The sequence below is a fragment of the Salminus brasiliensis genome, chromosome 21, assembly GCF_030463535.1.
Source record: "Salminus brasiliensis chromosome 21, fSalBra1.hap2, whole genome shotgun sequence".
Classification (NCBI taxonomy): Eukaryota; Metazoa; Chordata; class Actinopteri; order Characiformes; family Bryconidae; genus Salminus; species Salminus brasiliensis.
Genome location: NC_132898.1, coordinates 6,040,746 through 6,056,413, shown reverse-complemented (window position 1 = coordinate 6,056,413; position 15,668 = coordinate 6,040,746). Strand labels below are relative to the sequence as shown.

The 15,668-nt window shown below is 40.3% G+C and overlaps 1 protein-coding gene across 1 annotated transcript; it reads left to right on the top strand.

Annotated features, from left to right (window-relative positions):
- Positions 1–1,937: 1,937 nt before the first annotated feature.
- Positions 1,938–13,094, top strand: aldh4a1 (aldehyde dehydrogenase 4 family, member A1). Its single transcript, XM_072665877.1, has 15 exons — positions 1,938–2,122; positions 4,045–4,138; positions 4,253–4,345; positions 4,501–4,548; positions 4,885–5,040; positions 5,699–5,848; positions 6,712–6,786; positions 7,672–7,859; positions 8,044–8,117; positions 8,734–8,930; positions 9,149–9,196; positions 9,702–9,854; positions 11,252–11,373; positions 11,510–11,628; positions 11,997–13,094. Exons 1-15 carry the CDS (start codon positions 2,082–2,084, stop codon positions 12,107–12,109), a joined length of 1,671 nt encoding a protein of 556 aa, XP_072521978.1. The 5' UTR covers positions 1,938–2,081; the 3' UTR covers positions 12,110–13,094.
- Positions 13,095–15,668: the final 2,574 nt, after the last annotated feature.

Genomic DNA, 15,668 nt, shown 5'->3' with positions numbered 1-15,668 from the left:
CCTCACCTATGCTCTGTAATGGTCTTCACCTTGAGCTGAACAGCACAGGATAATATCAGTTCTTCAGCAGGTGGGGCATTTTAGTGGACTCCCTGCTTTAACACACCCCGAACTGGGAAAGCACTAAAATGTGCAGGGCAGGGTGCCTCCAGAAGCAAGGTTAAGAAACACTGCTCTAGTAGAAGTGGCATGCACTCCAAGGGAAAGTCCACCCACAGTGCATATTTGCATAAATATATCATTAAGCTCTAAATAAAGTAATTCAGAGTGGGCTTGAGGTGAAACGCACTGAAATTTACCAAGTCGGAACTGTTCAGTGTGATGGTAAATGAAAGGCATGGAATCACTGGGTAGGTCAGGAACTGACGTTCAATGATTAGATCAAGCCAGCTCAGCCCAAAGGTACTGGATGGAGCTCCATTACTCCACGGAACACAGTTCCACTGCTCCACAGCCCAATGCTGGCGGGCTTTCTATCCCTCTAGACCACGCTTGCACGCTTGGCATCGGGCATGTTGATGATGGGCTCATGTGCAGCTGCCCCAGAGTGTCTTGTTCTATGGGCACTGAGCCATGTGATCATATACTCAGAAGGCACTCGCCATTTCTATCTGGGCTGTGCTGGAATGAAGCACTTAAGAAAATAGCAAGCAAACCTAGTTCAATATCAGGCCTGATGAGTGTAATCGCTGCTGCATCACTGTTACAAACTCATACAGAATTAGGAGCCTTTTGCAAGGAGGAATGGGTGGAAATACCCCCAAACAAGAACTGAAAGTAATACCAATAAGCTGCTGTTTACAGGCTGTGATATTAGTCCAGGAGCATGCTTTAGACCCTTTTGCTTTTTTGTTATTTTGAAACTAAAATAAGGGGGGGGAGTTATTTTGCTTAAAATGTAATATCTTTAACTATGCCTTTTGGGAATCAGGTCATTTTCTACTTGCTCAACTATTTAAAGTAACAGGTGTTTTAATTAGGGGTGTCCAAACCTTTGCATGCCACAGTACATTAGTAAACTGCATTTGACAAAATATCGAATTAATTTCGTCAATAATTAAATCTATATATCCCATATATTTATATTATCTGGCCCGTTCTAGCATTGTGGATAGAATTGAAAGATTTTACTCATCCGTCAACTCTGTTATCATTAACCTGTTAAACCATTTCAACCAGTAACAGAGTTTACATTTTTCACCATTATGTGCCTTAATTCCATGTGCTTATTATTATTATTATTATTATTATTATTATTCTTTATTAAACATTAAATGGGAGATTGACTCAGTATCACACTTAAACATATGACCAGTCATTAAGCTACTGTTGATTTATCCCTAATATTTTATACAAAATGATGAGAAAGGTTTCCTCTGGTGGGAGATATGTGAGATATGTCAAAACTTCTGGGTGTTTATATTATTATTATTATTATTATTATTATTATTATTAATAAATTCTCTCTTTCTTAATACTGCTGATTTTAGGAAAACGTTTGTAAAACGTCGGCAGGTGTCTACAAACTTCTAGGTAAACCTTTATTCACCAGACGTTCATGACTGATCACCTGACCTCTTATAAATAGACCTTTCGCGTCAGAAATTACGGTCATGTGATTGGCTAAGAATGGACGCCTCCTAAGCTGATTGGCCAGTCAGAGACTCGCCCTCTGGAACGGACTATTCAACAGGCGGCGAGGTTGGGTCTGCCCATTGCTTTAGCATATTCCTCTATAATATGCTACATTTATGCTTTTATAGCAACAAATATTACATCTTTTACAAAGTTTGAGTCCTAATAAACATCATAAATGACAAAACTTAACGATAATGACGATAAAAACTCGGTGTTCTCACTGCACACCCCCGCTCACCCCGCAATGGTTCATTCACATTTGAAAGCGGAGGATCTGTCAAGGGCTAAAAATCGTACAGAGTACAAAGTGCTTCTTGCTGCTTTATAGACTTTCCTGTTGGTCATTAAGCTGAATTTAGCCTCTCTCTCTCTCTCTGCCTCTCTCACTGCTGGACCTCTGCTTACTTGTTTTCCACTGTATCTGAACTGCTTCCTGTAGAGGCATGCTGCGAGCGAGGGCGGCGCTGTGTCAGTCTTGGAGGGGGTATGTACTTTCACATGGACGAGCACACGACTTCTCAGAAGGCACAGGCAGACAGTGCAGAGCGGGCTGGTCAAGTAATGGTGCTGTTTAGGCTTATTAAACCATAACACCTGTGGAGGAAATGAAATGAACTCTAGTGGTCTCCAATATGGGTCCACAACCATCCAGACCAGCCCAGGAGCACACAGGGGGTCACTGATGTTAGGCTTTTACAGTCTTACAGGGCTCTGCTGGGTTATATAATTGCAGCAGAAAGTCGACCTGCCCACCATGCAGGTAGTTTGTGGAGCCAGTGTTGGTCATAAGCTGTGTCTGAAGAGCTGCTGCTCGACTATTGCAGCTATTCCGGAGTCATACTCCATGCTGAAGTTCACGGAAATGACTAGACACGTAGCCAGATGCTCTTAAAGCATGCTGTTCCTTTCCATCCATCCATTCATTCATTCATTCATTCATCCATCCATCCATTCATTCATCCATTCATTCATTCATCCATTCATCCATTCAGTATCTGCAGCCACAGCTGCTGCTTACTGTCACTGCAAGACTTAGAAATGATCAGCAAAGGAAGCTCAAATTCCACTATATTTTCTTACTGTACTGTATCTTGCTGATATTACAGTTTGAATTAACATATTTATCCAGTCTGTTTTCATGACACCAAAATAACTATTATACAGTGGCACCTCTGTTACTGTAAATAGCCAAGCAGGTCCAAGGTGACCTGATTTCTAATACAGTTAAATGACTAAATAAGCTAAATTTCTTTAGTATTTAAGCAAGATTACTTTTTATATTTTCATCTTGTTCAGTTTTAATATTACTAAAAGGAAACTGGCTCAAAGCTAAAGTTGGGGAGGCTTATTAACGCTTATTAAGCTTATAAACACAAGCGGTTTATTCTCTGGAGGATTCTCGCCCATTCTTCCTGCAAAACTCTTCAAGTTCTCTAAAATTCTTGGGTTGTCTTAGGTGCACTGCTCCTTAGAGGTTTATCCGCGGATTTTCAATGACGTTAGGTTGGGGGATTGCGTGGGCCATGGCGAAACCTTTTGCTTGCACCTCTTAATGTAGTCTATTGTGGATTTTTAAGGTGTGTTTATGATTATTAAGCTGCTGTAAAAGCCATCTCTTATCATCTGCAGCACTTTTTTTTCTCAGATGATGTGATGTTTATTAGCTTCTAGAATTTCTTGGTCTTTAATGAAATCCATTCTTCCCTCTACCAGTGAGATGTTTTCTGGGCCACTGGCTGCAGCACAAGTCCAAAGCATGATCGATCCGTCCCCCTGCTTAACAGTTGGAGAGGTTGTTATTTTCATGAAATACTGCAGCTCTTTTCTCCAAACATACGTTTGCTTATTGTCCAATTGTAACTTCGTCAATCCACATGTTCCCAAAATGCTTGAAAAAAAAACATTTGACGCTAACTTTTTCGTGAGAACGCAGTGGAACTTTTTTGTGTGTCCAGCGTTTATCAATAAAGAAGCCAAAGTCTGTTAGGCCTTATTCTTATCTGTTTAGATAGTCTAAAAAGTGAGGTCTCCAGGTTGTCCAGGTACTGAACCAAAAAAAAAGATTGTCAATGACTAAATTGGAAAAATTAGCAAAAAGAAGACTCAAATTGGCAGGGGTGCCATGAATGAATTAATAAATGAAAGGGTATTGCTCCACAAAGCAAGGTTAGGTTAATGGGCTGGTGGCCTTTGATCCATTGAATTGTGCAAAGTTGACTCATTGCCAGTTGGCCTACGGTTAACTCAAGAATGATCTGTCTGCTTTCGACACACTAAGAGAAAGCTCTTTGTAGATGAGCTTTGGTAAATAAGAATGAAAGGTATCATGCATTGAGGCCTTTCCAGAATGTACAGAAATGTGAGATGACTCCACAGCCAAATAAACAAAGCTGAAACTCTCCACAGGTTCAAAACCTTCCCCTGTGCAGCTGTGGAGGTTAAGAATGAGCCAATCCTGGGATTCAGAGAAGGGAGTAAAGAGAGAGCCGAGCTGGAGAAGGTACCTATTGTTCACATACAACCTCTTAAAATATATACAAGCTTGTATTTCATAATGTGGTTCAGCAGAAGACACTGTAAAGCACCATGACAAAGCTTTGTGCTGGTCTTCCAGGCCCTAAAAAACCTAAAAGGAAAGACAGAGGAGATTCCGTGTGTGGTCGGAGATGAACAAGTGTGGACCAAAGATATCAGATACCAGCTGTCTGTGAGTACACGCCAGCTCATCTGAATATATAAACCCATAGCCCTGTTTATGTATCATTACTAAAGCACAAACCCAGTCTCAAAGAACATACGTAGATGTGGTTTTGTGTTCTGCGTGTAACAGTAGCCCCCTTATCACTGTCCTTTTATTTACAGCCCTTCAACCACTCACACAAGGTGGCCAAGTTCTGTTATGCTGATAAGGTAAGGAGACTCATTTAGACCACAGCTCTTGTACTGAATGAATGTCCAATGCCAAGCAAATCCAACAGCTTACAGCTTAAGGTTTCTGGGTGGCGCACACATGTGAAATTGCCATATTTAACCTAATAGTGAGTATAGTTTATTTTCTGTGCAAGGAATATACATACTGCTACACTCCTTGTATTTACTGAGATGAGACTGGTGACCTTCTACGTCGAGTGTTTGTTAGCAATGTTAGCCTAGTATTTCCTTTTCTGAAAGATAAATGAAAGATAAAACGCTCAGTGTTAAAATGTCGCTAGATGTTAGATAGTTTGCTCTGTCTTTTCTCCACAGGAGCTCCTGAACAAAGCCATCCTGGCCTCTGTAGCAGCCAGAAGGGAATGGGACCTGAAGCCAGTGGCAGATAGAGCTCAGATCCTCTTCAAGGCTGCTGATGCAATCAGTGGACCTAAGAGAGCAGAAGTTCTGGCAAAGACGATGATTGGCCAGGTAGTACTTTTAGGAGCACCAAAGCACTCAGGATAATGTAGTGGGTAATGCTGCTACTGAAGTTCGATTCTCCTTCTGGGCAGTCACCCACCCATTCATAACCACCCCTGGCACTAGTAATGCTTCAGACACTAGGAGGGTAAGGACACATGTCCCTTCCAATACATGCACAGCCAGCCACCGGCTCTTTTCAAACTGCCGGCGATGCCAGAGCTGGGTCCCCAGCTCCACTGCAGATGGAGCCAACATTGCTTTAAGAGTGATGAGGGAAAAGAGCACAGCCAATTGTGCTCTCTCTGACTCCGGCTGCTGATGGCAAAGCAGCATGGCTCAGGATTCTCTCTCAAACTCATTAGACTGCTGAGCCACTTGGAACCCTAAAGGTCTTCACTTAGGATGAGCATTAAAAAGTAAACCACCATGCTCAAATCTCACACACAGCCAACAACATCACACCACAGAAGCATTGTTTATGTCAAACCTGAAACATAATATCAAGTATTTATCATGCTTCACTCACACTGATCAAGCTGAACAAGGACTGAACAAGAGTCCCTGAACATTTGCTGGTCAGTGTCAAACTGATTTGCATTTAATTGAAAAGTACACTGTACTACTTAACTTGTCATGAGGGTCATATTCATGCTGTCATCCTCAGGGTAAGACTGTGGTGCAGGCAGAGATCGATGCTGCAGCAGAGCTCATTGACTTCTTCAGGTTCAACGCCAAGCATGCGATCGAGCTGGAGCAGCAGCAGCCGCTGGACAGTGACGGCAGCACCAACACCATGCTGTACCGTGGACTGGAGGTGGGTTCCTGAGTTGGGTTTCAGCAGGACCTGCAGTAATGTTTTTGTGGGGGTGTAAGACATTACAGGAGTAGTTAGTTAGTTAGTCCATCCAAAATTTACACAATTTCTCACTAAGCCCAAATGTTAGGTGTCTGAAGTTAACTGAAGCTACTAAGCGAATGTAGCTAACAAGTTATGGAAGCTTATGTTTGACCAGTTAGCACTGTTTTGCCTCCAACTGCATCAGTGAAATCATCTCAAACATCTCAAATCTCATCTAAAACATATATAAGCATACAAGGTTCTTGACACTACCTGTTACCTATATAAATGGACAAAGGTAGAGACATATTAGCCATGTACATTTATCTATTTTAACAGATAACACACATAAGCAAGTCTGTCTGAGATAAATAACTCTACAGTTTGAGGCTAAAGTGTGATTTAGACATGCTGTTTGCATAATACTAATTGATTTTATAATTGATAAATGTAGTTCTAGTGCAAAACTAAAGAATCAACCAAGTATAGCTTTTCTAAGCAGCTAAATCTAAGATAAGTGGGAAATTAGATTGTGTTGATTAGGAACTGTTCCTTTCATCTTTTATAAACTGCTTTATAAATTGTACAGTATTAAACATAAATTACAGAAAATCTCTTAGTCTCACATCAGTAAATCAGCTCTGTAACACATTCCAGGTAGACTATTCCTAACAGCTCAGTCTGTGGTAGGAGCTCATCTAACTGAGAGGTCTAAGTTACCCCCATCAGCCACATGACTAGATTAAGGCTTGCTAGAGTCCCATGTGCACACTGAGCAGTATTTATCCAGCAGTATTGTTTGTTTTATCTCCATGTTTGTCTTTCTTTTTTCTTTGTAGGGTTTTGTCGCTGCTGTTGCTCCATTCAATTTCACTGCTATTGGTGGAAACCTGGCTGGCACACCTGCGTTAATGGTGAGTTCATTTCATTCAAAGCACAGCATCCATTTCCAGTGCTCTGGTTAGTTTTTTTGACTTGGGTTTAGTGTCCAGTCGCATAAAACATCTGGCTTAAAGCTTTCTCGTTACTTTAAGCAAGCTGTGTAAGATCCCTTCAGGGAAAGGTTTATATGGAAAGTGAAACAGATTATATAATAATAATAATAATAATAATAATAGTTTTATGCAAATGTCCTTTAACTGGTCATTTGCGTTTCAGCTTGGTTGGAATTTCTTATCTCTATATTTTTATATTATTATTTTCTTATTTCTATATATTTGTATAATTGTATTTCTTTTTTCTTTATTTTCTTTAATTTGTTATATATATTTTTTCTAATTTTGTTTTTTTAATTTTGTTTTTTAATATTTTTATTTGAGTATTTTTTACAAACTTTTTTATATATTTCTTTTCTGTATTTCTAACTCCTTATATTTTAATGAATATTATTCTTTATATAATTATATTTTTTGCTTTATTTATCTATTTTTGTATTTATCTTGCTTTTTATCTTGTTCATATGACCAGACAGTCCCCTAAGCATTTCACTCGTAGTTTAAGCCGGATTCATTTGATTTGTGGTGTCAGAAATAACGCATCTTCATGTTCATTTCCAAGAAGAGCTGCTTTTCAGTAAAAATTTATCTCCATATCATCCAAGAACATTTGTCATAAATGGAAAAAATGAAGGAATACTTTATTAGTCTGTTCTCATGTCCCTGAAACATCTTCAGATATCTGCATATCTACACTTTCTCTGTAGACACAGACTCATTAACCGCTGTGTAATTCTAAAGTGAGTCCGTAGTAAATTCTAGTCAGTCTTGTATTAACTGAAATGTAAATGTGATCATTGTCAGGGTAATGTGGTTCTGTGGAAACCCAGCGACACTGCCATGTCTGCTAGCTATGCAGTCTACAAGATCCTGCGGGAATCTGGCCTTCCGCCCAACATTATCCAGTTTGTCCCGGCTGATGGCCCAGTTTTTGGAGACACCGTCACCTCTTCTGAGCATTTGGCTGGAATCAACTTCACCGGCAGTGTCCCGTATGACCCCTTTTTGTTCTTTTGACATAGAGGGTTAGCTCACCACTTAGAGTTGATTAACCATTCACTGCTTTTTAAGACTGAACTGCATGCAGACTTATGATGTGCTTCCAGAGGAGGTGCAAGGCTAATATTTGAGATGTAATGTAGGTTTTAAGGATTTTTTTGTTTATTTAATCTACAGAACATTTAAGCGTTTGTGGAAACAGGTGGCACAGAACCTTGATATCTACAAAAATTTCCCTCGTGTGGCAGGAGGTCAGTGTTTTATTGCAGACACACACCCACACACACCCACACAGCTATACACAGTCTTAATTTATCCTTATAATGAAAGATGTTGTGTTCATGTTTATTGTGTTTGTGACCACAAATGCACATTGCAAGCTTAGCATAAGTCTTATAATATCTTATAATGATATTCTTATCCAGAGTGATTTTTGTTTGAGTCATGTTGCACAGCTAGGAGAATGTAGAGTTAGGAGTCTTGGCTAGTTTACCTTATTGGTGTAGTGTGGTGCGCTTAATTGGCTGGGAAAATTGAACCATAGTGTGCTACGGAGAGGGCAATGCTGTTACCCACTACACTACTCACTGCTACACACTACTACTTCGTCGCAGTCACATAAAAGTCTTGTATCTCCAAAATGGCAGCTTTACAGGAGCAAGAAAAAAATTTACTTAATTTAAGCTAATGTAAAAAGATTTTATTAAGTAATTTTGGAGCATTTCTATTTGTCCACTCATCGTGCATTTCTAACACAATGTAAAGAACAACTGCCAGATTTACATGATGCCAAAAAATGAATATACAAGGTTTTTGCATGACAGTGAGTTTTTAAGAGGTTAATCTGCTTGATTTTGTACCTTTCAGAATGTGGCGGCAAGAACTTTCACTTTGTGCACAAGTCTGCAGATGCTCACAGTGTGGTGACGGGCACCATTAGGTCAGCATTCGAGTACGGTGGACAGAAGTGCTCTGCCTGCTCCAGGATGTACATCCCAGACTCCCTCTGGCCTCAGATCAAGCAGGAGCTGCTGGCTATACACAAACAGATTAAACTGGGAGATGTAAGTGTGACGCCCATAAAAGTGTTGTCACATTTGTTGGTGAAAATTGCAGGGGTATAACTGTTATGTTGGTACTGCCATGCGATACTTGTAACATAAGTGCACCTATCTGTGTTTTCTGCCACATGAAGACCAATGACAGATGTTTTGTTAAGGCTATTTGCATAAGTAAGAAAGAAATAAATAAGATCTTAAATTATTTTTTAATAATTTCGCAGCCAGTTGAAGATTTTGGAACATTCTTCTCAGCGGTTATTGATGACAAGGTAAGAACAAACCTCTGAGTTAATGAGATGCCAGAAAAGTAGACGAAGACGTATAGGAAAAACCACAATTCTGAATCATAATGTTTGGGATTTAACAAATTTCTAATAGGACAATGCCTTAACGCTCCTAAAATGAAGGTGGTTTACATGGTTCTTTGAGTGATTCCATACCAGTTTTGGTTATATAAAGAACCATGTTTGTATGAGAGATACTGTAGTAAAACCCTTATTCATAAAGAACCTTTAGATAAAATGAAGAATCTTTACACTACACATCTTTATTACAGACATGGATCTCTATAGAACAAGTGGTGCTTAAAAGTGTTACTTAAAGAACCATTTTTCTAAAAAGCCCAGATACTCAATATTGTATATGATTGTAGTTCATGACTGCAGATTTCCTTTACTTTTTCTTTATTCAAAAACTGAAGTACTAGTCCTATGATGTGTGGTCTGCTTACAGACACCTTTCCTACAGTGTTAATTCTCTTATTCTTTCTCTAAGTCCTTTTCCAGAATAAAGGGGTGGCTTCAACATGCCAAGACCTCCCCCAATCTGACAGTGATCGCTGGAGGAAACTGTGATGATAAAAAGGGATACTATGTGGAGCCCACAATTATTGAAACCAAAGATCCACAAGATAAAATAATGAGTGAGGTAAGGTTAACGTGTGATCACTCTCATTATGGAGACTTTTTGCTTTAGTTTCTTACTTTTAATATCTTGGGAGCCTCAGGATCCATGTGTGGGTCCACACACTTGAACAACAATATAACATATTAATTTTATAGTAGTTACTGTATAATAAGTCTTAAGATTAATACCTAAATATTAAGCTTGGGGTTAAAGGCTCTTCATGATTTGGGTTTAAAAGCCAAGTGTTTCAGAGGGTGCACACACAGCCAGCAATAGCTGAATATATGGTTGGACTTTGGTTTGTTTGTTCAAGCTAATCTCACCCATTCCACTGCATTTTACGCTTAACTTCATAAGTGCATGATCTCCGCTCATCCTCCTTTCCCTCGATTCTAACAGCATACAGGACTGGTTGTACTAGAGAGAGCTCTGTCTTTATATTTTTAAGTATTTAAGAACTGTTTGCACAGGATTCATTTAACTTGGGTAGGTAGGGTGAGTATTTCCATATAGCTCTGTAATTTGATTCCCATCCAAAGCAAACATGACAGATGCCCGTTCTTCATTTTAAAAGGTTACAGCAGTTTTTACCCTGCAGATTGCAAAAAAGTGGACTGCAGAAGTAACCTTAGGTTATACACTGATGAGTCAATACATTTTGACCACCTGACCTTGGACATCCCCTAGTTAACATACAGTACTGTGCAAAAGTCTTAGGCAGTTAAATCTATCTACGTATTTTTTTTATAAGACATTGGAATAAATATATTGGATTCAGTATAACCAAAGTAAATGCAGTGGTCAGATTGTCTTGTTTGTCACTGCTCCACAGCTCAGAGCTGAGGGTCTTTGTATCACCTCTGGCCCATGACTGGAATTAGGAGACATGGTGCTAATAGGTTTAGTAGGTTCAATTTTATTGGCAACTTCTTTGCAGGGATTAGAGAGGCTGTGTGTGTCTGTGCGATCATTTACACATCTGAGTCAGCAAAGGATGCACCTTAAAATAGCTGAGTGCATTTAGTAGAAGGGGTGTCCACAAACATTTGGATGTTAGGAAAACTATGCCACCTTGTTAGAAGAACAGAGGTTTTGGTTGCTGACCTCTCTGTGAACACCAGCCACTGTATGGATTTGTTCAGTTCCACCAGCTGCTCTATTGATTTCATTTAATGAAAGATTAATTGGATGAATTAGTACAGACTGTATTGAATGGGAACTGTAGGTACCCAGATAAATAGCTTTACATATCATTTTCTCTCAATTCTAATACCTTTGCGCAGTACTGTATGTGCAGACATTGTGCCCATACCAATAGTTCTGGTTTGGTTTATATTTGGTAACCTCTTTTTGTATTTAGATGTCACGTTAAACAAATTCACTTTAAGGGATATTATGTTTTGTGTCACTTTGAATAGGAGATCTTTGGACCAGTTCTGACAGTTTATGTCTATCCTGAGAATGACTACAAGAAAGTGCTGAACCTGATTGACAACACCTCCCCATATGCTCTGACAGGGGCCGTCTTTGCCCAGGATAAGTGAGTATCAAGCCATTTCCAACTGCAAGTCTAAATATTTAGTCATGGCAGATTTCTAACTGTCAAAGTGCTTCCTTTGCTGGTTTGCATATTTATTGGAATCACTATTACTAACCACTGGAACTGCTTGTTTCAGGTCTGTTGTGGACGAGGCTGCAAAAGTACTGAGAAACGCAGCAGGAAATTATTACGTTAACGACAAATCGACAGGCTCTATTGTGGCCCAGCAGCCGTTTGGAGGCTCCAGGGCATCAGGTGAATATTTCCAACCAATGTTCAACAATTCTAGTAAAAGTAATAGTTTCATCCAGTTGTAGTTGATCAGCCATGATGAGTTTGGGCTTCAGAGGTTTGTTTCTTTAGCTGTGCACTGCAGCAATGAGGCTAGCTGACAAATAATGTCCCTAAATTAGCATTGTGCTAGCTATATGCCCAGATCATCACACATTAACCTTGATTTGTTGTAAGCTGTTAAGTAACCTGAAACACACTCGCTAATGGACTTTGTCGTGTAGTTTACACACTTCTAACTGGTGGCTATAAACCTACGTTTGTATAAATTGGATGTTCGTCTGAATCACTGCTGTAAGTTTGTCGTTATTCATACTTTGCTATCTGTTCAGGTACCAATGACAAGCCTGGTGGACCCCACTACGTCCTCAGATGGACTTCGCCACAGGTCGTCAAGGAGACACATGTTCCTCTCACAGATTGGAAATACCCCTACATGGGTTGAGAAAACACTGCTGTTCCTTCCACAACATAGCCCTTAATCCTAATCTGTGTACTTTTAACAGCGCTCTCTCTCTCTCTCCCTCCATTGATCAACCAAGACCTTCTACTGTTCCTACCTGATTTAACATTTATCCCAAGTGACCTTCTCAAGAAGGCAATCAGAAAGACTCCTGGGTATTTACAAAACAGATGAAATGGCGCTCCCTTGTGGTGCTGCCTGAGGCTGAACATGCAAAAATGGAAATAAGCATCTGGGAAAAATACAGCCAGCTAAAGTACGACTACAGCACTTCAACATGTGCATGTGGTTGGAGAACTGTAAATAACCCCTCCATTACCTCCAGTGGTCGACCAGCCTACACAGAAAAGACATCAGGCCAAGCAGGAGGGCTGAAAGCTAAGCTGATTAAATCGAGAGGAAGACTTGAGTATTTGCACTGAAAATTCTGATGTTCTGTCACATTTCTTTTAATGTGGACACTCTTCTCATGTTCGAAGAGTGTCCTAAAACCCAGCCTCTATCAGTGGCTTTGTTACATTGTAAAGTAGTTGTTTCTTACCTCAGATTAAGTCTGATCTGTCTGCTGCACTCTAGTAAAAACAAATGTCATTAATAAATAATTAAATAATTACTCATAAAAAGCTTGAGTCCTGTCAATTAAACAGGACGCTGCTGAAGATGAATGTATGCCATTATGTTATTGTGGTCAAATAGAAAGATAGGATTTTAATTCTTTGTGTATTTTGTCAACAAGGTCTTGGTTGTCCCAGTCAGTACACTGCTGTGTTGACTGTTTGAAGTTTCTGGACTCAAATAATACAATAATTAAACTGCTGCTGCAAAGGCTGACAGCCATGGAAGTACATGGCAAGTAGCTGGCAACCGAAGTCGGCTGTGTGACGACTTCTGAGTTCTTCTTAATGCAATATTACCGGTGCAATCTGGAGCTCTGTGCCTAAATAAAGGGATGATGGTTTGCCTTTGACATTACTGACTCTTACATGACTCAACACAGTTGTGCATTTCAGGTGCTGCACTGTTTCATGAGTGTCATATTCAAAGTCAGATGCTGCCACCTAGTGGCCTCTGTTGGTTCTTTGGAGGTTCAGTACATAAACAGAAGGCCCTTTAGTGCCTAAGTTAAATTCACATCTGATGGAAGCATCTTCCAAATAAACAGAAACATTTTTAAACCCTTTAAAATGATCTGGATTTCTTCATCAATTATTCCTAAAATGTCATCTGACCTAAACAATAAGATCAACCTAATTTGAATTAATAGTTTTAAGTAACAATCAGTTCCCATATGTCCTCCCAGTTCTAGTCCTGGAGAGCTACCACCCTCTTACATATACAGATGCCCATGGATCATGTATTCTCGTTTATGGTTGAAGCTAAACTCTGCAGGGTGGTAGAACACCATGACTAAGACTGCGCACCCCCATTTGACTTCCTCAGGGCCTCGATAGTCTACAATCATTAAAGGGGGAAAGATACCCAAGCTGTATCAGGAACTTACAACAGAATGCCTGGATCATGCACACCACTCCAAGCTCATCCAAAATGTACTGGAAAGTGTTCCATCACTCCAGACAACATAGCCAGCAAGGGCTGTGTTTAATGGGTGCTTCCCATTCTGTAGAGTTTACACAAGCTGTGGGGGCTGTGGGGGCTCAGAGATAAGATCACCAGACCATTGATGGCAAGGTTGTGAGTATAATACCTGGGCTCACTGGGCAAACTGCCACTGTTCTTACTGGCTCATGACATGCTCACTATCCACTGTGTATGTTTGTTCACCAATGTGTATGTATGTGTGTGTTCACTGCATGGATAGATTAAAGACAGAGGCCAGATTCCATCTGTGTTCAACACTAATGGTGGATATGGTTGTTTACTCATTAAATTTACTCATTAGAAGGGGTGTCTGTATACTTTTGGACACTGATTGTGCAAAAGTCATAGTTAAAATAAGACTTGTTCTGTACTTATTATGGGACATTAGTTTCTTAGTAGTTGCTGGATAATTTTCACTAGGCTATGTTTTATAAGTGCTCTCAGTGTCTCACAGCTATGTTCTGGCATCCAGTAGAAACCCTTCCCAGAAGACCCTTGACTTTGGAACAAACATTGGAGAGGAAAGGTGTCTACAAAATGCTGGTTTCAATTAGGGCTTGCAGTCAGTTATAAAGTCTTCTCACACTGTAGTTCAGCACACTTCACCACAGCTGAGACCTTCAGTCTTTTAGGGTAAGGCCACACTTTTCCAGCAGGAACTCATCAAAGCCTACAGTTTTACAATCTGACTCGTTGTGTTTTGCTCCTCACAACAATGTTTCCCGAGGTGGGACGTCCACGACTGCCACGCCAAATTGACCACGACACACTTCTGTGTCCAGATGGTTGTTTGTTCCCAAGACAAGCCCTAGGTGCAGTCTGATAACTAAGGCCTGCTTAGTCGTATTTGCACCTCAGTGACAAGATTTCTTTATGGGAATGCAAATGCAGCCTACAGGCATCTACTACTAACTAGTGTCTACTCAGATCAGATAGATAGTGATCTACCACCTGCTGTTCATTGCTGTTCATTGGTGTCCATCCAACATATTTCACAGCTCACTGCTAAAGTCAGATCAAAGTAGCAGAGGGGGAATAGCGGTCACATTGCTCTAGGGGCGAGGACACACTTTCTCAGCTCTTTATGAGCATTGTTCTTAGACACACTTCTTTTCAACCTGTATGCCTTTATGGCTAGAGGCAGGCCTGGGTGTGAACTCAGTCCAGCAAAGCATGTCTCAGTTGCCATGCCCAGTCTAATTGCTTACGACCCCTCGCTTACGAACTTCTGTTTTACAGGAACAGAAACTTTCCCATCAGAGGGCCTTGCGTTATTATTATTACTATCGATTCACTGAATTCAGATTTCTATCTTCATTCAGTACATGTTTTGAGGTGCCCTGATCTAATGCTAGTTTCCACTGTCAGTTCATTAGAGAATTGAGCATTTTAGAAATATGATATTTGAGAGACAATGTGATTTAGCGTATCTTGCTCCAATGTACTCTCTACCTAATTTGATATGTGGAACTGCAAAACCATATTAAGCATTGGACAATGCACTGACAAGTTCCCATAGTTTTCATTACATCCACACCACCCCAACGCAGGGCTAATTTTACATAGCCGTGGCTCAGCTGTTTCTTCTCACCATCAACTGGTACAATCCAGACGGTCATATAAGTTCTCAGCCACCTCTAAGTGGTCTGAAATGGCTTAGATCAAAGTAGCCACAGCACAGACCACTAACACACCTCGGACGATTACTGTGCAATGGCCCTGTGACACACTTTTAGCACACTGTAAAACCAGACAGCAATGTGCCAGCCTGGGAAAGGACAGTGTTGGAGAATCCCTCTCACACACGTTTAGGGTTCACAGTCTGGGATTAGATCAGCTGTTCAGTCCTTGTGTCGCTGTGGGAATGCTGCCACCTCATTATGAACATAATGAAAGAAAGGACAGACAGGGCAACTTTGTTAACCAGGGGCCTGGATAACCA